General features: G+C 37.1%; 1 protein-coding gene across 5 annotated transcripts in view; it reads left to right on the top strand.

Annotated features, from left to right (window-relative positions):
- Positions 1–14,018, top strand: part of SLC38A9 (solute carrier family 38 member 9) — an 83,736-nt gene extending 69,718 nt beyond the window's left edge. For 4 of the 5 annotated variants that reach the window (XM_047086630.1, XM_047086614.1, XM_047086622.1 and 1 more), the window contains 4 exons: positions 5,427–5,540; positions 6,955–7,103; positions 11,985–12,074; positions 13,237–14,018. In XM_047086630.1, the coding sequence (XP_046942586.1) occupies positions 5,427–5,540; positions 6,955–7,103; positions 11,985–12,074; positions 13,237–13,402 (519 nt within the window). In that variant the 3' untranslated portion in view covers positions 13,403–14,018. Of the gene's footprint in view, positions 1–5,426; positions 5,541–6,954; positions 7,166–11,984; positions 12,075–13,236 lie in introns of those variants that run through there. The other variant, XR_006963405.1, reaches the window with a different exon arrangement.
- Positions 14,019–27,873: the final 13,855 nt, after the last annotated feature.

Below are 27,873 nucleotides of genomic sequence, written 5' to 3'. Positions count from 1 at the left end.
CAGCTGTGCTGCAGCTGCCACCACATCTTCCTCAAAAAGGTGTCCAGGCAGATTTAGTCTCATCCTACTGTGAAAAGACAGGACAGCCTATACTTAGCTTTGCATTTCCTAAAACTCATGTAGAATTGCTTTTCTGGAAATGCACACCAGTGTATCTAGAGGTGAGCATTCCCCAGTGGGAGAAACATAGGACTGCTCAGAGAGATACACTCAGTTCATGGTTTCCCAAGGATTGTAGAAGAGTTTCTGCCTTTCCTAGTGGAACACTCAGTGGGCCTCAAAAATCTGTTGTTTTATGTAAATACCATAAAATGAGTTCTTGTTTCTGCCGAGTTTTGGGACTAGCACTTTGTAGAACTAGTATGTGAGGTTCAGCTGATAATATTTGACTCAAGTTTTATCCTTTGTAGGAAATATTTTAAAAAGTAAAAGCTTAAAAGTTTAAATGGTTGATGGTTTCTTACTGTCTTAATTGAAACTATGGTATGAAATGTGGTCTAGCTTTCAAAAAATCAGACTTCATGTTAACTTCTTAAAATGTTAGTAACTACTAACGATAAACATTTGTGAAGCACTTGGTGCCAACAAAATTCTAAACACTTTAAATACATGTAAATATTATATACTCTCCTTTTGATTATACTGAAATTAGCTTATATACTTGCATAAGCTAAGCTAAATGGGTACTATGTTCTGAGAAAAAATTGGTCATTTGGTTTATTTAATGACTATACTTTTCAGTGGGTTTCAGTAAGGAATTTAACTCATAGAAGTCCTGTTAATATTATGATTTATTTTCTTGAGATTTAAGCCAGAAAATGTGAAGCTTGTCAGGGACTCTGACTTGTTAATATTATGTTAGTCATTCAGAGCTCAGTAAACAAAGGGTTGAAAGTAGAGAAGAAGGGGACTCTTGGGTGGCTTGGTTGGTTGAGCATCTGACTTTGGCTCAGGTGATGATCTAACCGTTCCCAAGTTTGAGACCTGTGTAGGGCTCTATGCTGACAGCTCAGAGCCTGGAGCCTATTTCAGATTCTGTATCTCCCTCTCTGTCTCTGTCCCCTCCCCCGCTCATGCTCTGCCTCTCTCTCTCTCTCTCAAATAATAAACATTAAAAAAAATTTTTAATAAAAGAAAGAGAAGAAGACAAAAGAATAAAAGGGCCTCATTTTGTTCTGTATAAACTACAGTCGGACTTGGATGCAAAGACATTTGTGAAGGAGAGCAGTGAGGCTCCTAAACAGTTGTAATGATCAGATTTTTCAGGTTTGTTAAGTTTGATTTAATTTCATGTTTTTTTTTCACTAAACATAATTTTTTATGTGTAGCTAAATGGGATATAATTTCTATTCTTTAGTAGGGCATTCCTTACCAAAAGAAAACCAAAAAAGTTGTAGAGTTGAAGATCATCCAACTCATTCTTTTTCTTTCTTTTTTTAAGTGTATTTATTTTGAGGGAGCAAGAACGGGAGATGGGCAGAGAGGGAGAGAGAGAGAGAATCCCAAGCAGGCCCCACACTGTCCACGCAGAGCCCAACTCAGGGCTCAACCCCGTGAACCATGAGATCCATGACCTGAGCAGAAATCAAGAGTCAGACGCTTAACAGACTGAGCCACATAGGCACCCCTCAACTCACTCTTTTTCATCAGAATATGTAGTCTCTGTAACCATCCGGAAAATGATCCTGGATTTGTGGACTAACCTCTTGGTGTTTCCTTATGATGTTTGAATTAGAACGTACACAGTGCTTTTTGTTTGTTTGTTTTGCCTGTCTTTATTTAGTTTCACACCCTGCTAGTTCTTTAAAAATAATTTGGGATGGCTTCTATCTTAATTTGTTATTTACTTTTTGCTTCTTCATATTAATCTGTGCAGTTGACTTAACACTACGTCATCAGAAGTTTTGATGTAAATGTCTGGGGTAGGTCTGTGTGGTCAGTTTCTGTCATTTTTGTTAGTAAATGCTCCACTGGATAGTATTTTCACTATGAACAGTATGTGGAACAAATTATAAACCATAATTTGAGAAGCAGAATGTGCTTCCAGCACCACATGTGCCTCCTTGTAAAGCTGGTCCTCATTTTGAGGTGGCGTTCTTCCCATCATTAATTAGTTCCCTACCATCGCCCTGCCAGCCATTGCTCATTCATGAGGCAGAGTAGGTTACCTAATTAATGTGTAGGATTCATACTGTCATTTGTACCTCTTTTTAAACCTATTTTTTACTTTGAGACTTGCCTAACAGATAGCTTTTTTCTACCCTTTTCCAATAAATGGGCTTTTAAGAGGCTATATCTCCAGGCCAAGTACAGTGATGGCTTGTGTTCAAGCCAAAGAATAACAAAACCCACATGTGTGCATGGTATTCATAGGTGGCATGTTTCCCAGGATCGTGCTAAACCTCAGCTGCTTTCATATTAAAACATCTTTTCTGTTCTTTAGAGTAGTTTCAGATGAAAACAGATATGCAACTCTTGACCTAGTTCTATTGAATGTACATTTCAACTACTATAAAATGGACCTTTCTGATTTTAATATTCCTCTTGCATCTCTGTGTGTATTCATTTGTATCCTTTGTTACTCATAACTTGTTACCTCTTTATCTTTGTTCTCTGTATTATTTACTAACTATGACACAAATGCATTCAACACTGATCATTTCTCCATTGCAGTAGTAAGGGCATGCAATTTGGAGCCATAACATCTTTGATTTGAATGCTGACTTCACCATCTACTTTCTTTGTAACCATGAATAAGGTTTGTAACCTTGCTGCACTAGTTTACTCATCTATAAAATGAAGAAATGTATCATACTTACATTTAATGAGATAATACATATAAAGGGCTTAGTGCATAGTGTAACACCTAGCCAATGTAATAACTGCCTAATAACTATAACCAGCTTAGTTATTATTTTTTCTGTACATTTACCAGGTTCTACCTGTGTGCCTCATATTGTCCTGGGCATTGAGGATATAAAGATGAAAAAGACACAGTCCTTGTCCTCAGGGACCTCATAATCTAGTAATATGGAACAACTTATACATAGAAAAATTAACATAACAACATAATACAAGAACCATTAACCTTGGCTACTTTTTGGGTGTTGAGGGACATTTTCTTTCCACTTAAGATCTTTCATATTGTGAACATATATTACTTTTATAATAAAAACTAATGACAACTGCAATATACTCTAAAAGGTGCTGCATTTCAGGTATATATTCAGTGCTATAAGAACAGGAAAGCAGGGGGCACCTGGGTGGCTCTGTCAGTTAAGAGTCTGACTTCAGCTTAGGTCATGATTTCACAGTTGGTGGGTCCAAACCTTGCACTGGACCATGTGCTGATAGCTCAGAACCTGGAGCCTACTTTGGATTCTGTGTCCCCCTCTCTCTCTGCTCCTTCCCCACTCATGCTATCTCTGTCTCTCTCAAAAATAAACATTAAAAATGAAAATTAAAATAATAATAATAAAAAGAACAGGAAAGCAGAAGGAAAAACTATCTGTTTAGGAAGCTCTTGCATCTTAGACTTTTCATCTTCATCAGACTGTCCCCAGAGTCTACTAAGGTACACATCTTTTTAGAAAGCCTGGCCAAAATAATGTGGCAATTAGGTGCTATTATATAGGCTGAAGACTGTATAGCTGTCTCTGACACAGCCATCTTGGCCTCCCAAGATTTTGCATTTTATAAGACTACCTCTGTTTTTGACTGGTGTTGAGTAGGTTGAAAGTAGAAGGACTTTTTTTTTCTTTTAAGTTTACTTATTTATTTAGAGAGAGAGCACGCAAACATGCAGGAGGAGCAGAGAGGGAGAGAGAAGATCCCAAGCAGGCTCCACGCTGTCAGTACAGAGCCCGATGTGGTGCTCAAACTCATGAACCACGAGATCATGACCTAAACTGAAACCAGGAGTCAGTCACTTAACTGACTGAGCCTTCCGGGTGCCCCAGTGGTAGAAGGACTTTTAAACATCGTAACAGGAGACTACTACCCTTTGCTATGAAAGTTAGAGTTGCCAGATTCATTTCTGTTCATCTTATACAAGACCATGAGACAACCTTAGGAGTGACTGAAGGCTAGCCTGAAATGGGCCCTAGGCTTTGTGAACTTTAAAGAGGAAAGACTTTGAAAGCCCCCTGGAGTTTTGGTAAGCCACTCCTTCCGCAACCCTAAATAGTTAGAAGCTTTTTGAGAATGCTAGAATCATCCTGCATAGTCTAAGCTCCTGTAGCTTCTTAGGCCTGTCCACCATGTAGTTCAGGGTAGAGAATCCTGGTTTGTTTTCAAGTTGATTGTCTACTTAGACCTAACATTAGGATTTCTCATAGTTTGTTACTTGCTTTTAAGTGAATTTATCAACATTCAAGTTTATAAGTTTCTACTATTGCTCAACCCATTTAAGGAAAGAGTCGTCCAAAAGATCAGTAATGTTCCTTAATGCCAAATGTTCACTTTTCTTATAGTGTTATCAAACTAAAGTAAAATTGTATATAATTTTTTTCTTATCTGTTTTCTTAGCTTTCAAAGAAATTTGTGTTTAAAATGAAAAATGAATGGGCTTCTTGCCATAATTTAGTTGTGCTGAATTGTTTGGCTGTAACTTTAGTGGTGATGGAGACCAGATTTGTGAGCTGTGGGATCTGTTCTGTTTGGATCTGACAGCTGGCTGCGTTAAATATCTTGGAGCTTTTTACTTCACATGGGGGTAGGAGGTCAGGAGGGTAGGAGCAGCAGTGGAAGAAAGCAACCCACTTGATTTAATATGCTGCATTTGTTTACTGCTTCCAATAATAACATTGTGCAGCTGTTTGAACAGCTGCCTTTTGATTTCCTTTTGTTTACTGTTTAGGTTTATTAAGCTTGTCTTTGATACCTGCTTACTGTCTGCCCTTTAACTAGCATTTCTTCTTTATTAAATATATTTTTTAATGTGTACCAGTTTCTTTCAGCCTAGGCATGCTTTGATGGTTTAACACAGTCATTTTACTAAAAGAAGGAATTTTAATTCTGTCGGTCATACTGAAGATGGCTTATTTTGCTTTCTTATTGTCCCTTAGCTTTATTATTTTTAGTGAAATGTTTTTATAATTTGGTAAATAAATTACCTTAGAAATTAGTCATAATTTTCTGTTGAGTCACCACTTACGTTAATTTACTAAATCTGCCAACTTGTAGCTTAATCTGCATACTCCAAAATAGTAAAAAAAAAAAAAAGTCAGGTTAATTGTAAAGTATGTGAATTTTGTTTTATTTAGTTTCTGTGAACAGATTGGATACCTGGAAGGCACATACACACAAACACACATAGCAAAAAGATAAATCTTGTATTTATTTGTCACTTTTCTTATTTAGTCTATTCAGGCAGACTTAACTGCAAATTTATTCAGTATCATGGGAATTTTGTTCTCTTTTTACAGGTGAGAGACTTGTCCATTGCTTATATGCTGGTGACATTAACCTACCTCTATATTGGAGTCCTGGTTTTTGCTTCATTTCCTTCACCACCATTAACCAAAGATTGCATAGAGCAGGTAAGGCACTAGGTACCCTCTCTTTGTGATTGTTTATACATTCATATCTGCAAAGCAGGCAGGGTGAGACAGTAGCAAGATACAATACCAGACAGACCTGGGTTTGAATACCATCTCTACTATTTACTGTACATGTGAGAATTTAGGCACCTTCCCTATCCTTTCCAAACTTCAGTTTTCTATCCCATGAAGCAGTATAATACATACACCATAGATTTTTAAAGAGATTCTTGAGAAAGCATACTGTATGCTGGCCTCTTTTGGTACTCAAATAGATGATTCCTATTGTGTGCATACTATTATTATTGTTTGGAAAACTGTTACTAGTGCTATTCATGAATTTATAAAACCTCCACTGAGAATACATTCAATCTCCTTATTTTGCAAAGCCCAGATCTGAAAATGTCCTGGATAATCTGATGTCTTTGCTCATCAGTCCCCAATAATAGGTCTAACACTCATTTTGTACTGCATGGCAGCCAGTAAAACAAAGACTATTTAACCATTAAAAAGAGAGGGAAAGACAGAATGAATAAAAGGAAAAAATTACAAAAAAGTTGCTATAAGTAGTACTTTCTTTGATTTGGCCTATCATAAATTTAGGAATAGTATAGTTTCTAGTTTAATGTGACTGACAGATTTCTCACAAAAATAGCATTTTACAGATGGCTTTTTTTCTAGTCTCCAATTCCTCCAATAAGAAATTCCTCCAATAAGAGTGTTGTGGAATATACAGTGTGATTTATTATGGATGAATTATAAGAGTTATTTCAGCGTAATAACATTAATAATGTTCTCATCTTCATAAGAGAAATAAGTTTGAGTTATTACTGTTATGATAGCTTGAAATGTTCTTCTTTTGATTTCCTTGATTCCAGAAGTTCTTTGGCAGGAAGATGCTTGCTGAAAATTCCCCCAATGTGAACAATCCCATATAAAGGCCACTCCCTTGGGAATAGGAATAGCTATGGTATTCTTATTTGAAAATTAAAAAAAAAAATTCTGATTAACTTTTTTTTAGATGCCAAACTAAAATGGATAAAATCATGAAAGGAAATAAAAATAAATCCTTCTTTTAGTTATAGCCTGCAAATAGTAATGATACAAGGTGATCTAGAGCGAAGGGGAAGGTTTCTTTGTCATTTGTTTTAATGTCAAATCAATTGAAGACTGATACTTTTGTAAAACTGAATAAAAATGCGGCAATGTCAAATTTGTATCAAAGTTTCTAAACACTTATTTCAATTTCTGTACTTGGTTCATTGAAGAATAATAGTTAATGTAAACAGTTTGTGGATGAGCAAACCACAATTTGAGTTGCACCTATGTTCCAAAAAAAACAGACATTCCATTATATAAATTTGTATATACTGAATTGATTTTTAACATTACTTCATTATCTTTCTTGGATTAGAATTTTTTAGACAACTTCCCTAGCAGTGACATCCTGTCCTTCATTGCAAGGATATTCCTGCTGTTCCAGATGATGACTGTATACCCACTCCTAGGCTATTTGGCTCGAGTTCAGCTATTGGGCCATGTCTTCGGTGACATTTATCCTAGGTAAGGGCTCCTCTTCTGTTGGCCAGCAAGATGTGCCAAGCAACAAATGACTGTGCAAACAGGTCAGTTTAAAATGTGACTGATCCTTTTGCTATAAAAATTTGCCTAATGAAAATGGTTACTAAAGATAGGTCACTGGTGTTCTTTTCCCTGAAGAGCTTTACAATTAGAAGCTACTTCCTTGTCCAGATTGATTTAAAGATAATCCCCTCGGGGCGCCTGGGTGGCTCAGCCGGTTAAGCATCTGACTTCAGCTCAGGTCATGATCTCAAGGTTCGTGAGTTCGAGCCCCACATCAGGCTCTGTGCTGACAGCTCGGAGCCTGGAGCCTGCTTCTGATTCTGTGTCTCCCTCTCTCTCTGTGCCCTTCCCCCACTCACACTCTGTCTCTCTCTCTCAAAAATAAATAAACATCAAAAAAAATTTTTTTTAATAAATAAATAAAGAAAGAAAATCCCCTCTAGTTTAGTTATATTAGCTCTGATATCAGTTATGTTTATCTTACGTTTTAGCTGCCAATTTATTTACACATTGCCAGGAAGTTAATAGTATATAGTACCTGTATTGGCAATGTATGGCTAATGAGAAGCAACTCTTTTATTTTAGTTATTGATTATTAATATTTACTCATATATTTATTAACATTCATGCATTAAAAAAAATTTTTAATGTTTATTCTTGAGACAGAGAGAGAGAGAGAGATGGAGCATGAGCCAGGGAGGGGCAGAGAGAGAGGGAGACACAGAATACAAAGCAGCCTCCAGACCCTGAGATGTTAGCACAGAATCCGACACAGGGCTCAAACTCATGCATGAACCGTGAGATCATGACCTGAGCTAAAGTCGATGCTCAAACGACTGAGCCACCAGGTGCCCCTAACATTCATGCATTTTTACATAAATCATAATTGTTTAGAAGTGAAGGTGAGATATATAACAAGTTTAAATTCCTATTTGTTCCTGTAACTACTGCTATAGTTTTCAGTCTCTTATTGGTGATAGAGCAGTTTTGAGTCCTTTTGAAAATCTGTTCAAAGCTAATCACCCTCATCCAAGAGAAATTTTCATAAACTGCTTCAGTGTTTCCCTAGAACTTCATGTTGGATTCCTGGTTAACTCCTGCTAACATTAAGTTTTAGTATAGATTCATCCTCGTAAAAAGTACCTAGTCCTAACCTATTTTACTTGAAATAAATGGTCTTAAATGAAGAAAACTTTCATACAAAAAATTTTGTAATTACATTTACAGTAACCAGCTAAAACAAGTCTTTATCAGTTCTTCTCCAAAGTGAACTAATGCAGTATTTTCCCTCATTAACTAAATAATTAATATAAATATGTTTGTTTAAAAATAAAAAATCTATGAAAGCAAAAGTCCAGAGGTACCAGGTCTCTAGCATTGATAGTAGCAACAGCTACAGTTCTAACATTGCTCATCTTAAAGGTTGGATTTCAGTACATACAAGACTCCTATTGTGTTTATACCCTGTGTTGTATTTACATTCACCATAATAAAATAAATACAATGAAGACATAGATGAAAAAAATTCTAGGTAAATGAATTATTCCTGTTTTCTGCCATTATTTTGCATAATGGTGGCTATTAGAATGTTTTTTCTTCTTGGAAATAGTCTGAAATTTCCCTTTCATGTTCACATTGCATTTCTTTCTCTACCACCAGGAACACACTACCATTTATCCTGCAGTTACAAGTCCTCTACAGACTGCATGATTCAGAGCATACTTTTTTGAGCTCAGTACCTCCTTTATACTCTTAAAGTTTATTGAGAACCCCCAGGAACTTTATTTACCTTTTGTGAGTTATATCTATCAATATTTAACATATGAAAAATTAAAACTGAAAAATTTTTAAATATTAATGAATTTATTTAAAAAACATTAATAGGGTGACTGGGTGATTCAGTCGGTTGAGCGTCCAGCTTCGGCTCAGGTTATGATCTCATACTCCGTGAATTTGAGCCCCACGTCGGGCTCTGTGCTGACAGCTCAGATCTTGGAGCCTGCTTCAGATTCTGTGTCTCCTTCTCTCTACCTCTACACCCCCCAAAAGTAAATAAGCATTAAATAAAATATTTTTAAAAAGCAATAATATAAAACTATTACTTGTTTTAAAATAACATATTTATGAAAAATAATTGTTTCCCAAAAAACGTTTATTTTACATTTTCCAAACTTTTTAAAGTTTTATTTAAGTAATTTCTACACCCCACATGTGGCTTGAATTCACAAGCCTGAAACCAAGAGTCACATGCTCTTCCAACTAAGCCAGCAAGACACCCCACATTTTCAAAACTCTTGATTTGCTAGAAGATAATTGGATTCTCCTATCTTCTGCATTCAGTCTGTTAAAATATGTTGTTTTCATTAAAATCTATGAAGAAAATCTACCCTCACATAGACATGTTGTTGGAAAAGCAGTCTTTTAATAGCCTTTTCAGACTATTGTGGATATTCTTCTTTGATACTTTGCCAAATTTTAACAAGTGGTAGTTTCCTATAAGTTAGTCAAATCAGAAATTCAGTATATTAAAACCCATTGGTCTGTCTTACACTTTGGATCCTTTACCCGTGATGTTTTTGTAACATCATGTTTAGTCACCTGGAAAATATCATTTCACTGATTTCTGCAGATCTTCCAAATGTTGACACACTTCCTTATAATATCAAAACCCACTTTCGTAATATTGCCACCAATTTCATTATAAACCTCTTTAAATATTGAAAAACTCAAACTGAGGGTGGCAAGTACAAGCTGTCCAAAATTCTAATTTTTACTTGAAAGCTCAAATTTTATCATTGACAACACATACACGTGTTTTCCTTGAAGTGACAAGATCATAAGCTTTCGTTTTTAAGAAAATGTCTGTCGGGGCGCCTGGGTGGCTCAGTCGGTTAAGCGGCCGACTTCGGCTCAGGTCATGATCTCGCAGTCCGTGAGTTCGAGCCCTGCGTCAGGCTCTGTGCTGACCGCTCAGAGCCTGGAGCCCGTTTCTGATTCTGTGTCTCCCTCTCTCTCTGACCCTCCCCCGTTCATGCTCTGTCTCTCTCTGTCTCAAAAATAAATAAACATCAAAAAAAAAAAATTAAAAAAAAGAAAAAGAAAATGTCTGTCTAACATCCGAGTCTGAAGAACCACAGTTTGTCTGCCTTTCAAATAAAAATAGCATTCATTGGAAAAAAGGGCTAGGTTGCTCTCCAGCTCAGTTGCACAAGTACTTTTCCTCAAGACAACCATTATACCTCACCATGCAGCAGATAAGTTGTATTATGTGCTTCCTGTTTAATGACACAGAATAGCAAAAAGGTGTGTGTCCAACACATGAAAGTTAATAAAACTAGTAACTTTTACTTTTTTATGAAGGACTATCTGTTTGAGAGTGTTTTGCAATAAAGCATACAGTATAGAATACAAAATGGTGCAACTGTCTATCCATGCTAAGGGGCCAGCAGTTTTACCTACAATTGCTTTTGCAAAGCAAGTAATGTCTTTTATGATTTGAAATTAATTTTTACCTCAGTGACTTCCTAAAAAGGTATTGGGAACTTCCCTGGGGTTTGTGGTTACACTCAGAACCACTTCTTTGGAAAATACACAACGTTGTTTCCTTTTATAACACAGAAATAACAAAAGAGCCATTGTCTCAAAGCTCTGGAGCAATTTTTAAAGTTGGAGTTTCTAGATAAATAATAAGATCTGGAAGCCTGAATATCTTTGTAATTCATGAGGATGTAGGACTAACTGCTTATTTGTGTAAATATTTTTCCTTATTCTCTATAATCTTTATCGGGTTTTAATTACCTTCTGATAACCTGGGCTCACAAGGTTGCTTTAAGGTATAAATTTGGCTTTTAAGAATCAACTTTTTGGGAAATGGAGTTATTTCTTGAACATCAAATTTTATGTCCATTCTTTTTCTTTTTCTTTTTCTTTAAGTTTATTTATTTTGAGAGAGAGTGAGAGAGCACATGCATGGGAGGGACAGAGAAAAAGGGAGAGAGAGAATCCCAAGCAGGCTCCACGCTGTTAGCACAAACCTGATGTGGGGCTTGAACTCAAGAACTGTGAGATCATGACCTGAGCCAAAATCAAGAGTTGGATGCTTAACCAACTGGGCGATCCAGGCACCCCTACATTATTTTTCTATTCATTATTTTCTATTCACTGAATATCTTTAAGTGACTGAACCTGAAGGATGAAAACCTGCCCATTTTGCCTTTTCCCTTAAAGTAAATAAATACTTTACAGAAAAACACATAGAAAGTTTGTTAAATACAGAAAAGGGGCAAAATTACTCCAAATCCCAAATCATAACACAATTATTACTGCCTTTTTAGTATAGTTCCTTTTGATATCTTTTCAAATGTTTTCAGATTTTCTGTAGTAAAAATCTAGCTAGCTTTTTTCCAAGTTGTCTAGATGACTTTTTACCATCTAGGTAACAATAATAAGTTATTTTGAATACTTTTTAATATATCCCATCAGGTAAATTATTGCCTTGCTGTATATCTAGGATACTTCTGGTTTTGCCACAAATATCTTGAAGTTAATGGCTTTTTTCATATTTTTGTTTATTAAGAAATTCCAAATGCAATTATGGACCAAAGGGTGTGAACTCTGATACACACTAGTTTGTTCTGACAAATCTTAACCTATTCATATATTTATACAAAAGGAGCAAGGTCACTGTCCCTTCACTATCACTGAGTACTATCATTGCCTTCAATTTTTGCTGCGATTTTATTGTCAAGTTTAAGACATTTTCATTTTAAAAATATTAGTAATGAATTTTATTCTCATATTAATGGTTATAATTTGCCTGTTTTTATTTTTATCTTTTCTTCCAAACTCCTCAACTTCTAGCATTTTCCACGTGCTGATTCTTAATCTAATTATTGTGGGAGCTGGAGTAATCATGGCCTGTTTCTACCCAAACATAGGAGGAATCATAAGGTACAGCCTATAAGGAAACTCTGTCCCTTCATATATTGGCCTTTATTTTTATGGTTTTCCTGTTGATATTGTTGTTGTTGTTAATTTAATTATATGAAATTATTGTATTTAAAACTGGTAACATTCAAATGTAGTTCTCTGCTGTCAAAGTGCTCATGATCTTCCATCACTGCTTCTTCCTGATTCTAGAAGCCCCATTATCCCTTGGGCATCTTTTCCCTTCTCTTTTTCTTTTATACCTTTTTCTCTTTATACAAGATAAAAAAATTTTTATATAAAATCTATAACTTCTTGGAGTACCTGAAGATCTCTAGTATGTTAAGGCTGTGTTCTAAGTTTTTAAATCCATTTTTACTCAAGAACATGTTTCACTATGAGTTGCAGTCAGAGAGTAAGAGTTGAGTTGGGAGTTTAGATCCCATATGGCTCTTTACTTAATATATTTTCTCTAAAAATGTTGTGATGGGTTGAATAGATGGGGAGTGAAGTTGTGACCTCAAATTCTCATGGAATACTGGGCTGATTTCTCTTCCTTGACTATAGAAAGCAGGGCTGAGTCACTTTTTTGAAGACCCTTACCTAAGAAAGTAGCAAGAATCAGGAGAGAGCATTGGCCTGATGCTTACTGAATATAATGGATTTTCAAGTTTCTGTTAAGCTAAGGATAGGGTAAAGAAGAAGAAAGTGCGGATCTGACAGTCTTTTGTTGAGGTATTTTTGTTACTATCTTTGATAATTATGCTGAACACCACAGAGATACTCATCTGTTCTCCTTCTCAAGCAGATGCTAGCAGTCCTTCAAAGACTCAGAATGCATAATTAGTTTATAAAAGATCAAAGATAGGAAGCCTGTCTCCAGATGTTTCTGAGGAAGCAGCCACAAACATGGAGACATAGAAGAACTATGGAGATTGGAGAGATGCATAAAAAACTCTGTCAAGCAGATGCTATAAAGATGAACAGGAAATAATATTTTATATTAGCTTAGCAAGTAAAATGTTTTCAACTGACATGCATTATGTCTACAACGCTTGACTCAAAAATAATTTTGTTGCCTTATTAGACTAAAGAGGGTTTAAATGGTACTATATTTACCTTAATTGTAAATCAGCAAAAACAAAATGCAAGATTAATATTAATCCAAAAAGTTTTTATTTCACAGGTATTCAGGAGCAGCATGCGGCCTGGCCTTTGTATTCATATACCCATCTCTCATCTATATAATTTCCCTCCACCAAGAAGACCGTCTGACATGGCCGAAATTAATCTTTCACGTTTTCATCATCATTTTGGGCCTGGCTAATTTGATTGTTCAGTTTTTTATGTGAAATACTCAATGTTTTCTCAAGATCTTTTGTGGTATTTTCAACTTTGACAACAATTCCACATAAATTCACTTGTAAATGGTGTTATTGCTGTAATTCTAAATGTTTTCCTAAGATAATTTGGGGGGGAAAAAGGGAAATGGAGGTCCATTAATAAGTAATTTTGATTAGAGTGGAAAAGGCGGCAATGATCTTTATCTTTTTTCATATTCACCACCTCCTCATTCTCACTGTCTTTTCTGAGTAGAAGCGTAAGCCCTTAGGAAAAATCACGCTGGTTTTTGCTTTTACAGTTTTAAGGTGCATAGGTTTATTTTGACTACAGTAAAGATTCTCAGGGTGTCACAGCAACTATTGCCAGATGCTATTTCTGTTTTATGTTTGAATGTATTCACTTTCATTTTATTACTTGCTAGATCACTTCTGCAGTTTGTCCAAACATTTACTGTTTGGGACAGTAAACCAAATACCTCATTTTTAAAAAGAAATTTCCATGGCATCAGTGTTAATAGAGTGAACTCTTAACTGCATCCTTAATCTCTGTTTAAAAGAGAGAAAGAATGTCAGTATAGGCTTTGTGGTCATGAAATTTACACAAAATAAAAGAACTGGGAGAGTTTATTGCTGTCTGACTCCTTTTGTTTTTAATCTAGTACCCGTGACTTAGGTCAGAATTCTAGTTCCCCCAGCCACATTTTGCATAGGAACCAGTATGGTTGTCTCCATCAACCCAAGAGGACTCTTACTTTTTGGATTTCTGAGCATTGCATAGGATGTCATGACAGGACCAATGGGGAAGAATATAGGAAACCTGGCAAAGAATGTCAGGTACATGAGTCCCTATAAGAGAGAAAGGAAATGGAGAAGGGACTGGAAAAGTGAGGCTTCCTTCCTAGTGTGTTGGGGATTAATCCAGGAAACGATTAATTCTGTTTGAGGTAAGACTTCCAAGAACTGGTTCCCCAACCACTCCACCGCTTACTTCTTAAATGGCAGAGAAGAGGTTAAATCCCTGAATCTGAGAAAAGGATTAGGGAGTCCGAATTTTTTTTTTTTAATTTTTAATGTTTATTTATTTTTTGAGAAAAAGAGACACAGAGTGTGAATGGGGAAGGGTCAGAGAGATAGGAGGACACAGAATCTGAAGCGAGTTCCTGGCTCTGAGCTGTCAGCACAGAGCCCAATGCAGGGCTCAAACTCACAAAGGGTGAGATCAGACCTGAGCCAAAGTCGAATGCTCAACTCACTGAGCCGCCCAGGTGCCCCCTCCTTTTTTAAAAATTCAATTAGTTAACATACAGTGTAGTCTTGTCTTCAGGAGCAGAGCCCAGTAATTCATCTCTTACATACGACACTCACTGCCCATCCCCACAATGCCCTCCTTAATGCCCATCACCCATTCAACCCATCCTCCCACCCTCCTCCCCTCCAGCCACCCTCAGTTTGTTCTCTGTATTCAGGAGTCTCTTATGGTTTGCCTCCCTCTCTGTTTCTATCTTATTTTTTCTTCCCTTCCCCTATGTTCATCTGTTGTGTTTCTGAAATTTCACATAGGAGTGAATCATATGTTATCTGTCTTTCCCTGACTGACTTATTTTGCTTAGCAAAATATACTCTAGTTCCATCCATGTTGTTGCAAATGGAAAAATCTCATTCTTTTTCATGGCCGAGTAGTATTCCATTGTATATAGGTACCACATCATCTTCCTCTATTCATCAGTCAATAGACATTTGGGCTGTTTCCATAGTTTGGCTATTGATAGTGCTGCTGTAAACATTGGGGCACATGTGCTCCTTCAAATCAGCATTTTTGTATCCTTTGGATAAATATCTTGTAGTGCAATTGATGGATCATAGGGTAGTTCTATTTTTAATTTTTTGAGGAAACTCCATACTGTTTTCCAGAGTGGCTGCACAGGTTTGCATTCCCACCAACAGTGCCAGAGGTTCCCTTTTCTCCACATCCTCACCAACACCTGTTGTGTCCTGAGTTGTTAATTTTAGTCACACTGACTGGTGTAAGGTGGTATGTCTTTGTGGTTTTGATTTGTATTTCCCTGATGATGAGTGATGTTGGGTATCTTTTCCTGTGTCTGTTAGCCATTTGGATATCTTCTTTGGAAAGGTGCCTATTCATGTCTTCTGCCCATTTCTTCGCTGGAGTATTTTTTTTTGGTGGGGGGGTGTTGAGGTTGGTAAGTTCTTTATAGATTTCAGATACTGATCCTTTATTCAAGATGTCATTTGCAAATATCTTCCCTCTGTCCATACCTTTTAGTTTTGTTGATTGTTTCCTTTGCTGTGCAGAGGATTTTTATCTTGATGAGGTCCCAATAACTCATTTTTGCTTTTGTTTCCCTCGCCTCTGGAGACATATCAAGAAGTTGCTGCAGCCTAGGTCAAAGAGGTTGCTGCCTGTTTTCTCCTGTAGGATTTTGATAGTTTCCTATCTCACATTTAGGTCTTTCACGCATTTTGAATTGTTTTTTGTATGGTGTAAGAAAGTGGTCCAGTTTCACTCTTCTGCATGTCGCTGTCCAGTTCTCCCAGCACCATTTGCTGAAGAGACTGTCTTTTTTCCATGGGATACTCTTTCCTGCTTTGTCAAAGACTAGTTGGCCATATCTTTGTGGGTCCATTTCTGGGTTCTGTATTGTGTTCCATTGATCTTTGTGTCTGTTTTTGTGCGAATACCATACTGTCTTGATGACTTCAGCTTTGTAATACAGCTTAAAGTCTGGAATTATGCCTCCAGCTTTGGTTTTCTTTTTCAACATGACTTTGGCTATTCAGGGTCTTTTCTGGTTCCACACAAATGTTAGGATTGTTTTTCTAGCTCTGTGAAGAATGCTGGTGTTATTTTGATAGGGATTGCAATGAATGTGTAGATTGCTGTAGGTAGTGTCAACATTTTAACAATAGTCTTCCAATTCATGAGCATGGAATTTTTTCCCATATCTTTGTGTCTTCTTCAACTTCTTTCATAAGCTTTCTATAGTTTTCAGCATACAGATCTTTTACCTCTTTTTACCTGGGTTTTTTCCTAGGTTTCTTATGAGTTTTGGTGCAATTGTAAATGGGATTGATTCCTTGATATCTCTTCTGCTCCATTATTGTTGTATAGAAATGCAACTGATTTCTGTATATTGATTTTATATCCTGCAACTTTGCTGGATTCATTATATAAACTCTGGCAGTTTTTTTGTGGAGTCTTTCAGGTGTTCCATGTAGAGTATCGTGTCATCTCCGAAGAATGAAAGTTTGACTTCTTCCTTGCCAATTTAGATGCCTTTTACTTCTTTTTGTTGTCTGATTACTAAGGCTAGGACTTCCAACACTATGTTGAATAACAGTGGTGAGAGTGGACATCCCTGTCATGTTCCTGACCATAGGGGAAAAGGTCTCAGTTTCTCCCTGCTGAGGATGATATTAGCAGTGGGTCTTTCATATATGGCCTATATGATCTTGAGGTATGTTCCTTCTATTCCTACTTTCTTGAGGATTTTTATCAAGAAAGGATGTTGTATTTTGTCAGATGTTTTTTCTGCATCTATTGACAGGATCATATGGTTCTTATCCTTTCTTTTATTAATGTGGTGTATCATGTTTATTGATTTGCAAATGTTGAACCAGTACCACAGCCCAGAAGTAAATCCCACTTGATAATGGTGAATAATTCTTTTCATATACTGTTGAATTCGATTTGCTAGTATCTTGTTGAGAAATTTTGCATCCATGTTCATCAGGGATCTTAGCCTATAATTCTCCTTTTTAATGGGGTCTTTGTCTGGTTTGGAATCAAGGTAATGCTGGCTTCAGAGAATGAGTTTGGAAGTTTTCCTTCCATTTCTATTTTTTTGGAAAGGTTTGAGAAAAATAGGTATTTAACTCATCTTTAAATGTCTGGTAGAATTCCCCTGGGAAGCTGTCTGGCCCAGGACTCTTACTTGTGGGGAGATTTTTTTGATAACTGATTCAATTTCTTTGCTGGTTATGGGCCTGTTTAAATTTTCTTTCTTTCTTTCTTTTTTAAATGTTTGTTTTATTTTTGAGAGAGAGAGAGACAGAGCGTGAGTGGGGGAGAGGCAGAGAGAGAAGAAGACACAGAATTTGAAGCAGGCTCCAGGCTCGGAGTTGTCAGCACAGAGCCCGACGTGGAGCTCGGACCCATGAACTGCAAGATCATGACCTGAGCTGAAGTCGGATGCCCAACTCACTGAGTCACCCAGGCACCCCTCAAATTTTCTTTCTTTCTGTTTAAGTTTTAGTAGTGTGTGAGTGTCTAGGAATTTGTCCATTTTTTCCAGATTGTCCAGTTTGTTGGCATATAATTTTTCATAGTATTCTCTTATAATTGTTTGTATTTGTATGGTCATTGTTGTGATCTCTCCTCTTTCATTTATGATTTTATCTATTTTGGTCCTCCCTTTTTTCTTTTTGAGAAATGTGGCCCGGGGTTTATCAATTTTGTTTATTCTTTCAAAAAACCAGCTCTTAGATTCATTGGTCTGTTCTATTGGTTTGTTTGTTAGTTTTTGGATTCTATATCATTTATTTCTGCTTTAATCTTTATTATTTCCCTTCTTCTACTGGCTTATTTGCTGCTCATTTTCTAGCTTCTTTAGGTATAAAGTTAGGTTGTGTGTTTGGAACCTTTCTTACTTTCTTGAGATAGGCCTGAATTGCAATGTATTTTCCTCTTAGGATCACATTTGCTGCATCCCAAAGGGTCTGGACTTTTGTCTTTTTATTTTCATTTGCTTCCATTAATTTCTTCTTTAATTTCCTGGTTAACTCATTCATTGTTTAGTAGGATATTCTTTAACCTCCATGTATTTGAGGGCTTTCCAAATTTTTTCTTGTGGTTGATTTCAAGTTTCATAGTGTTGTGATCTAAAAATATGTGTGGTATGATCTCAGTCTTTTTGTAGCTATTAAGGGCTGATTTGTGACCCAATATGTGATTTATTCTGGAGAATGTCCCATGTGTATTTGAGAAGAATGTATATTCTGTATGAAATGTTCTGAATGTATCTGTTAAGTCCATCTATTCCAGTTTGTCTTTGAGAGCTGTTGTTTCCTTGTTGATTTTCTGCTTAGATGATCTGTTCATTGTTGTAAGTGGGATATTAAAGTCTCCTACAATAATGGTATTATTATCCTTAAGTTTACTTATGTTTGTGACTAATTGATTTATATATGTGGGTGCTTCCAAGTTGAGGGCATAAATATTTGCAATTCTTAAGCTCTTCTTGATGGATAGACCTCTTAATTATGATATAATGCCCTTCTTCATCTCTTGTTACAGCTTTTAATTTAAAGTCTAGTTTGTCTAATGTAAGTATGGCTACTCTGGCTTTCTTTGGCAACCATTAGCATGATAGATGGTTCTCTATCCCCTCATTTTCAATCTGCAGGTGTCCTCAGGTCTAAAATGAGTTTTTTGTAAGCAGCATTTTGATGGATTTGTATTTTTATCTATTCTGATACCCTATGTCTTTTGATTGGAACATTTAGTCCATTTACATGCGGAGTGATTATTGAAAGATATGAAGTTAGTGCCATTGTGTTATCTGAAGATTTTGTGTTTCTTTTTTTCAACGTTTATTTATTTTTGGGACAGAGAGAGACAGAGAATGAACGGGGGAGGGGCAGAGAGAGAGGGAGACACAGAATCGGAAACAGGCTCCAGGCTCTGAGCCATCAGCCCAGAGCCTGACGCAGGGCTCAAACTCCGGGACCGCGAGATCGTGACCTGGCTGAAGTCAGACGCTTAACTGACTGCGCCACCCAGGCGCCCCAAGATTTTGTGTTTCTGATGATGTTATTGGTCCTTGTAGTCTTTGCTGCTTTCCACTCAGAGAGTCCCCCTTAGAATTTCTTGCAGGGCTGGCTTAGACGTTACAAACTCCTTTAGTTTTTGTCTATAAAAAGTCTTTATCTCTCCTTCTATTCTGAATACCAGCCTCACTAGATAAAGGATTCTTGGCTGCATATTTTTCCTATTCAGTACATTGAATATTTCCTGCCACTCCCTTCTGGCCAGTCAGGTTTCAGTGGACAGGTCTGCTGCTAACCTTACATGGCTACCCTTTTGGTTAAGGACCTTTTGACCCTCACTGCTTTCAGAATTCTCTCTTTATCTTTGTATTTTGCAAGTTTCACTATGCTATGTTGTGTTTTTGTTGATTTTAAAGGGAGTTCTCTGTCCCTTTGGACTTTGATGCTTGTTTCCTTCCCCAGATTAGGGAAGTTCTCAGATATAATTTGTTCAAATAAACCTTCTGTCCCCTTTTCTCGTTCTTCTTCTGGAACTCATATGATAGGGACATTGCTTCATTTCATGGAATCACTTAGTTCTATCATTCTCCCCTCATGATCTAGTAGTTTCCTTTCCCATTTTTTTTTCAGCTTCATTATTTTTTATAATTTTATCTTCTATTTCACCTATTCTTGCCTCTGCTTCTTCTATGTTGTCACTGTATCTAGTTTATTTTGCATCTCAGTTATAGCATTTTTAAATTCATCCTGACAAGTTCTTAGGTCTTTGATCTCTGCAGCAAGTATTTCTCTGGTGTCTTCTGTGCTTTTTTAAGCCCAGCTATTAGTCTTAGGACTGTTATTTCAAATTCTTATTCAGATATAATATTTATACCTCTTTTGAGCAGTTCTCTGGCTGTGATTTCTTCTTGACCTTTATTTTAGGGAGAATTCCTCCATCTTTGTTATTTTGGCTAAGTTTCTATCTTTTGCGTGTTTTAAAAGCATGTTATGTGTTCTGCATCTGAGAGTACTACTGTATTAAAAAGGGGTCATACACTGTCCAGGGCCTGGGACTCCAGGAAGTGTTTCTGCTGTATGCTGCATGCACTCTGTTATTGTATTTTGGCTGCTCTGTCCCACTGGTCAGTCCTCTGCAGAGGCCGTCCTTGCTTGCAGTGGTGGTGTTTAGACCTTTAACTAGGTGTGCTTTGATTTGTTTATTGAAATGACTCTGGAAAAAAATGGTGGTGGGGCGGGGGGGAGCCTGATCTCATAAAAAGAGAAAAAGGAAAGGGGAGAAAAGAAAACCAAACAGACAATCAAAAAACTATAAGGCTCATTCCAAGGAAAGGGATAGGAAAGAAAAGGAAGAAAAAAAAGAAGAGAATATATATATATATACACACACACACACACATAGGAAATGACAAAAAACAAATCAGAAACTATGAGCCTGATTCCAAAAGAAAAAGGGAGGAAAGAAAGAAAAAAGAAGAAAAACAATTTTTGTCTGTTGTTGCTTGTGACTATACTGGTCTGGAGTAGAATCTGGCTGCATTGGGTCAGTTAGTCTTCCTCTAGTAATCAGTTGCCAGGCACTGAGGGACAGGGTTTGGTGTAAGTGGGTCCCACCTCCACTGGGGTCCACTGTGCTGCTCTCTGAAGCCCCAATAGTGTTTTGGGGAAAATGGCATCACTCCAATTTCTCCTCCCCAGACTGGGAATCTCAGCCTGTGCTGTTCAGGCAGCCTTCACAGAGTGGCGAGGGTGGTCAGCTTGCCCTGCGCCCCAGTTCTGAGCCTTACCCTTGGTGCTTGGCTAGGATTCAAAACCCAATGTATTAAAGGACTCTGTACCACATCGATCTGCTCCCCTCCTCCAGAATAAAGCCCCTCCACCCTGATGATGAAAGGCCTTTGGCTGGCACCTGCAGAGTCTTTTGTCCTTGGGGAGGCCATAACCCCTCTTCCCAAAGTACTCCAGGAAGGGGTCTGCTCTCTCCTAGTGTGCCCCTGAGATCGCTACACTATGCTCTGCACTCCTGGGCCAGCTCCTTCCTCCACAGGAGCACGTGCCACAGCTCCACTCTAGTTTCCCAGTCTGTAGTCTAGGGAAGTTTTCCTCTTGTGCTAACTCTGATGCTGGACTTCCACAATCCCTCTCTCTTTCTCTCCCTTTTGTCTTTCCACAGAAAGTGTTCTCTCCCCTCTGTGGCTATGCCATTTTATCTGTGCCAATTCACATACACACCCCTTGGTCCTGCCAAACTGTCTCCCTTCATCTGTAGAGATCCTTCTGCTGCTCCGCAGATTGATTTCCTGGGTGTTCCAAGTGATCTGACCTCAATACAGCTGTGTCTGAGGGCCAAGAAAAATCCTGATTCCCTTCTCTGCCATCTTAACTCCTCCAGGGAATCTGAATTCTTAAAATTAACACTCTCCTCTTTTTCATTCAAACTAAAATCTAAACCAGAATTCAAACCCATGTCTTCCATGTAATAACAGCCTTCATGTTCAAATGCAAAAGTTAGATTTCTCTAATTTTAGGCCAACATTAAAAAGTGCATTTTGTTAATATGTATCCCACATTCCAGGAAAGTGTGTAGATTTATGTTACTTCCTTTTGAGAAAGACGGGTAAAATGGTTTTTGAAAGATGGACGAAGTGGGCTTTTTTAAGCCTAGTAAGGACCCCAACATTTGAGACCAGCAATACTTTCTTTCATGAAAGTTTACTGTCCCATCGATAGACCCATACCTGTATTGATGAGCTGTATTTCTTAAAATTCTTTTATGTAAAAGTCTCATGAAAATTCTCAAGCATACACAAAAGTAGAGAAAACAGTAAGATAATCCTGGCACATCCCCATCCCCTATATTAATTATAAAACTTATGCTGCATTTGCTTCATCTATCCACTTTTTTCCTTTTCCACTGTAATATTTTAAAGCCAATATCAGACATGTGATTTCATCTCCACAGACATTAATATGCAGTAATTGCCTTTTGAACTTACCATTACTTTTGTTGATGGAGGCAGTCTGAAAAGTTTTTGCTAGCAGAAACTGCTGGTTGAAGACAGGTTAATTAGAAGATTCTGCGTTAAGTTTCTGTATCTCTATGTTAACCTCTTAGAGTGGAATATTCACATTGAGGAGGTGTCTCTATGCTTGGGATCTCCTGCCTCTTTGTGATTTCTTCACAGAAATCTTCTTCACTTCAGTGTGAAGTCTTCTTCAGTTAGAGACATAGGAATCAAAAGCTACACAGCAACTTGAGACCCATGTTTAATCCCTTCTTATCCCTAGTTACCACCCTTGTCTTTGAAAACTTCAGAGACAGAATTTTCTTTTGTCTCTTTTCAGTAATATACTTGAATATTTTAACACATGGAAAAATGACTTGGTATATTTTTGTCCATGTAATGATCAAAGTGAATATGACAATGAATGCAATATTTACTAAATTAAAAAGCAGTGTGGATATTTGCTTTTTGTTTTCTTTAAAAGACTTGATAATTTAGAACCTCTAAAATCCTACAGGAAGCTTATGCTGGATAACTTTGCCTTCTTAAATTTCTTTTCATGAAACTGACACCTTTGGCTTGTTATTTAGCTTGGCCAGAATGTTCTTTGTGTGAGTGCGTATGTCCTGGCTCACACATTAGAACAATGAGATATGAATTCATTCAGATCACATTACAATTAATTTTATACTTTCTCTACTGTCATCTTTGTAAGTTTCCTAATTAAACTTATGTTACTTTTTACTCTGATGTGGTTAACCTCAGTTTCTTGGAATTTAGCTTATTTAGCACACAACCGAGCACATTATAAAACTTAAAAAGGCTTGTGTAGAGAAGTCATCCCTAGAACAGTTCTGGATGAAAATATGGTATGCTCATACTAGGCCAGAAAGAACAAAGAAATGTCCTTTGACATTTGATATCTGTGGGTAATCCAAAATCAGTTTTGTCATCACACCCAAAAAAATGTATTACAGTAAAGAATAAATTTACCCACAAAAAGGGACTGTGTTAAAGGAAATCAGTCACTTTACTTATATTATGTTTTGCAATCTATATTTTTACTTATTTGTTTCCATAAATAATTGAGTAAACTACCACATTCAGTGCTTTGGAGGAGTCAAAGATGAATAAGATTTCATTCATATTCTAAAAGAACTTTAATCTGGTAAGGAACTATGTGAGTAGTTAACTATAAGGCAAGGGACCATTAGAAAAAACAAAACCCTTTCGAGCTGGGATCCTCAGAGAGGACTGGTAAAGAAAATGTGGGGTAAAGCAGCAAGAATCTGTTTTCAGGTTCCTCCTAATATCTGTCCAAAATGTTATATATTTGATGTATTTTGATACATCATGGGATCATGTAAAATATAATCGCTTTTATTTTGGCAATGATATAGTATTATTATAAGTATTATATTGTTATAAAAGTTAAATATATTATTCTAAGAAGTTTTATGAAAAGTGTTTAACTGTTTCTGTATACTAATTATTGTTCTCTTTGCATTCTTCTTTAAATGTTTTATTTATTTTTGAGAGAGAGAGAGAGAACATGAGCAGGGGAGGGGCAGAAAGAGAGGGTGACAGAAGATCCGAAGCAGGCCCTGTGTGACAGCAGAGAGCCCAATGGGGGCTCAAACTCCTGAACCATGAGATCATGACCTGAGCTGAAGTCATAGACTTAACTGACCAAGCCACCTGACTGTTCTCTTTGCGTTTTTAACACTACATTTTTCACTACTTTGAATCTTGGGACAGCAAAGCACAATTGTTTAATAGGAGAAATAAGTAGTAACATATTAGGCAATACAAACAGAGAGATTCCATAAAATTTTCTCTCCAACTATTAGGATTCAAAATGTCAAATGTTTGAGTTTTTGGATAAAAGCAGAAAATATTGATGCTGTATGTTTCCTTTAGAAAGCACTGCTTTTTAGAATCTGGTGGTGGCAGTTTGTTTTCTTATCCCAATTTGAATGTCAAAAACAAAATCCAAATCTAGTTGACACTTAAACAATAGATTGTTACATTAGTCTGTGATCCAAAGTGAAATGCGCACAAGGCGGCCTGGCTGGCCCCAGTTTCACAGTTGACTGCCGACTTCACTTCAGATTATATAAACACGTATTGCAAAACAGCTCTGACGGGAACCTCATATCCTAAACAGTATTCTCTGAAATGTAATTTGTTGTCTTTTTATATAAAAGAAGAAATTAAGTCAAAATTATTTTGAAGAAAAACAACTCCAGGATTTTGTGTAATTGAATTTCCCAGGAAATGTTATTCCCTAGTAGCACGGACCCCAGGGTAGAAAGAAGCTTGAGTCCCATATTTTGCAGAGTCAAATTTCTCAAGTGACTTGACGTGTGTCAAGGAGCCCTCCTTTGGGCACAAACCTAACCAAAACCTAAAATGATCACCCCTTTTGAACAATAAAGTGTTGTGATCCCTTGCTACCAGAACATTACAAACAGAACATGGCACTTCAGGTAAGTTTAGCCCAGTTTCTGGCAAAGAGCTCCCCGTGTCATAATCTTCCCAAGCCATTTAAGGGCAATGAAGAGCTCTATTTTTCTGCCTTTCCTAAGTAAAATTTCTTTTTTTCCCCCAATGTCATTTTTGTATGTTTCCTTACTCTTCTGCAAGAGAAAATAAGGATGTCTTTTTAAAAGATTGCAAACTTCTCCATTCTCCTTATTCATCTCAGGCCATAAGGTAAGGATTACGATTGGGATTGGGACTGAAAAGAATATCAAAATCTCCACATATTTCCTCCTTTGGCCCTCTCTTGATCCCAACTGATCCAATTATGTTTGGTCGTAGCAGACACTTACTATACACTTCAATTAATTAATGAGACAGATTCAACATTAATGGACAACAATAAGTTAATTGCTATTTTCTAAAATTTTGTTCTATCATCATCCCTCCTCAAAAAAAAAAAAATCTGAATTGGTTCAGTCAGATTCGGGATTAGTCCCTCAGTCAATGTTTAAGTACTTGACTGAATGCCAGACCCTGTGCTAAGCATAAAGCATACAGTAGTGAACAAACTGGATGTGGCCCTGAAAGTTTAGCATGTTGCCCACCCTCCTGTGTATGAGGCATCTGGTCATTTTCCCTCCAAAATGCCTGGCATTGACCCTTTCCTGCTGCCCGGTCTGCACTGAGTGCTGTGATGTAGCCACATCATCCACGTTTTCAAGAGATGAGTATAGGATAGGTGCGATAAATGCAACTTTATGTCGCATGTTTATCAAGATAAAACTTTTTAAGATCCTAGGATAATTATAATCACATAAAATTATGTAAACATGTGGACAAAAACTGGAAGGGTCCAGAGGAGAATGAACATGGGTGACCTGTTGAGGTGACAGCATTCCAGGTAAATCATTTCTATTGTCATTTTATTATTTGCATAACCTATTTTCTTTCTTTTTTAAAAAAAAGTTTGTTTTTATTTATTTTGAGAGAGATAGAGAGCAAGATGGGAGAGAGGGAGAGAGAGAGGGAAACAGAACCCCAAGCAGGCTCCACACTGCCAGTGCAGAGCCCAATGCGGGACTTGAACCCAAGAAACGCAAAATCATGACCTGAGCCTAAATCAAGAGTCGCCTAAACTACTGAGCCACCCAGCCACCCTGCATAACATGTTTTCTAAAAGGATGTCTAGGAAAAATCACGCAAAAGAAGGCTTGCAGAAATCAAGCTACATTCAACCCATGAAGTTACGAGCAAGCCACAAACAACTTTTGGAACAGGTGAGTGAGATCTTTTATTATAGGGGCAGACCCAGGTTTTGTGGGTCCAGAAAATTTTTAAGGAGGTACATGCAAAATTAGGAAGGCAGCCGGGCAAGTGAGCTGTAACTTTAGCTTCTTTAGCTTTTAGTTAAATCATCCACAACTGCTCCAAGAGTGGGGCATTTAGGAGGCTGAAGGAGGTGTAATGAAGAAAAGTTTTATGTACTCCAATATGGGAAACTGAGTTTCTGTTACATTTAAGAACTCTAACTTTTACCAAGTCTGAGCTTTTATTTCTGAGTCAAACAGGATTTAGCAAAATAGCATGGGGTACAAATTCATTAATGGTCAACTTGGGTTCAAAACAGGACGTTTTTATGTTTTAGAGTTTTTACTTGGTGGTGGGTCTTGCAGTGGTATTTTTTGTTGTTGTTATTGTTGTTGCTTTTAATTTTTGCAGAGATAAAGAGTTCAAAGAATGCTGTTTAATTGTCCAATAGCTATTTAATGACTCTTAGGGATGAGGAACTTTTTTTTTTTTTTTAGCTGATTTAGTTTTTGAGAGAGAGAGAGCAGGGGAGGGGCAGAAAGAGAGGGAGAAAGAATCCCAAGCATTCTGACAGTGCAGAGCCCAATGTGGGGCTCGAACCCACAAAACACGAGATGATGACCTAAGGTGAAATGAAAAGTCAGACACTTAACCAACTGAGCCACCCAGGTGCCCAGGAAGAGGAACTTTTTAAGGGCTCTCGATGAAGAAAACATGCTACCAAGAGCAACATTTATTTCTTTACTCTACCATGTTCCAAAAAGGATATATTTCTACTAAGGTAAAATCAGTTTTTAAAGATTAACTTGAACATTTTTTAGAAAATAAATTAGAAATTTATGACACTCCTTATGTACAGGAAACTAAAACAATTCAAATAAATTACTCCTTGGTGCCATATCATAGTTTTTTATTGTATGTAGATGATGCCTAATCCAATGCACTAAACTTTTACTGATTGTCCTAGATTTGGAAATGCAGAGTCAGTCTTCCCAGTGCTGCCAGAATTCTGTATTTAATATGACAGTGATTATGTTCTTCTGTAAAATCATTCAGTGCTCCAATAGAAAAATGGACAAGGGCCTTTGGAGCAGACAGTTCTCAGAAGAAAAACTGCAAATAAACATGAAGAGAAAAAAAGTTCAGGGTCAAACTAGTGATCCATGCTAATGGATAATCTCAAAAACATAGTGTAAATGAAAGAAGCCAGCTGCCAAACACAAAATATTGTATGGTTTCATGTGTGTGAAATGTCTAGAAAGGGCGTTTTATAGGAACAGAAAGCAAAACAATGGTTGCCTGGAAATGGGAGTGGAGGCGGGATTAACCTTAAACAGTATGGGGTTGGGGGGGCGGGGTGCTTGGGGAGCTCAGTCGGTTAAGCATCAGACCTCAGCTCAGGTGGTAACCTCAAGGCTCATAAGTTCTAGCTCCGCTTAGAGCCTGGAGCCTGCTTTGGATTCTGTGTCCCCCTCTCTCTCTGCCCCTCCCCCACTCACGCTCGCTCTCTCCTTCAAAAATAAATGAACATTAAAAAAATTTTTTTTTTAAAGAAACAGGTATGGCGGAACTTTCTAGGATGATAAAAATGTTCTTTTAGCCTCTTGAAAACTGAGAACAAACTGAGGGTTGGTGGGGGGGTGGAAGGGAGGGGAGGGTGGGTGATGGGTATTGAGGAGGGCACCTGTTGGAATGAGCACTGGGTGTTGTATGGAAACCAATTTGACAATTTCATATTTAAAAAAATAATAAAAAAATTAAAAAAAAGAAAAGAAAAAAGGGACATCAAATTAAGAGTCAAGTAATAGTGTTAGACTGCATTAATACTTTCTCCAAAAATATAATTGAAGGGCTATTTCTTTTTTTTTTTAATTTTTTAATGTTTATTTATTTTTG

This window comes from Lynx rufus, unplaced genomic scaffold (assembly GCF_022079265.1).
Source record: "Lynx rufus isolate CCGP_SWC_20201006 ecotype Redwood Valley unplaced genomic scaffold, mLynRuf1.p SCAF_1, whole genome shotgun sequence".
NCBI classification, from domain to species: Eukaryota; Metazoa; Chordata; class Mammalia; order Carnivora; family Felidae; genus Lynx; species Lynx rufus.
The sequence above is the reverse complement of the archived record's forward strand: the minus strand, read 5'-3'. Positions and strand labels throughout refer to the sequence as shown.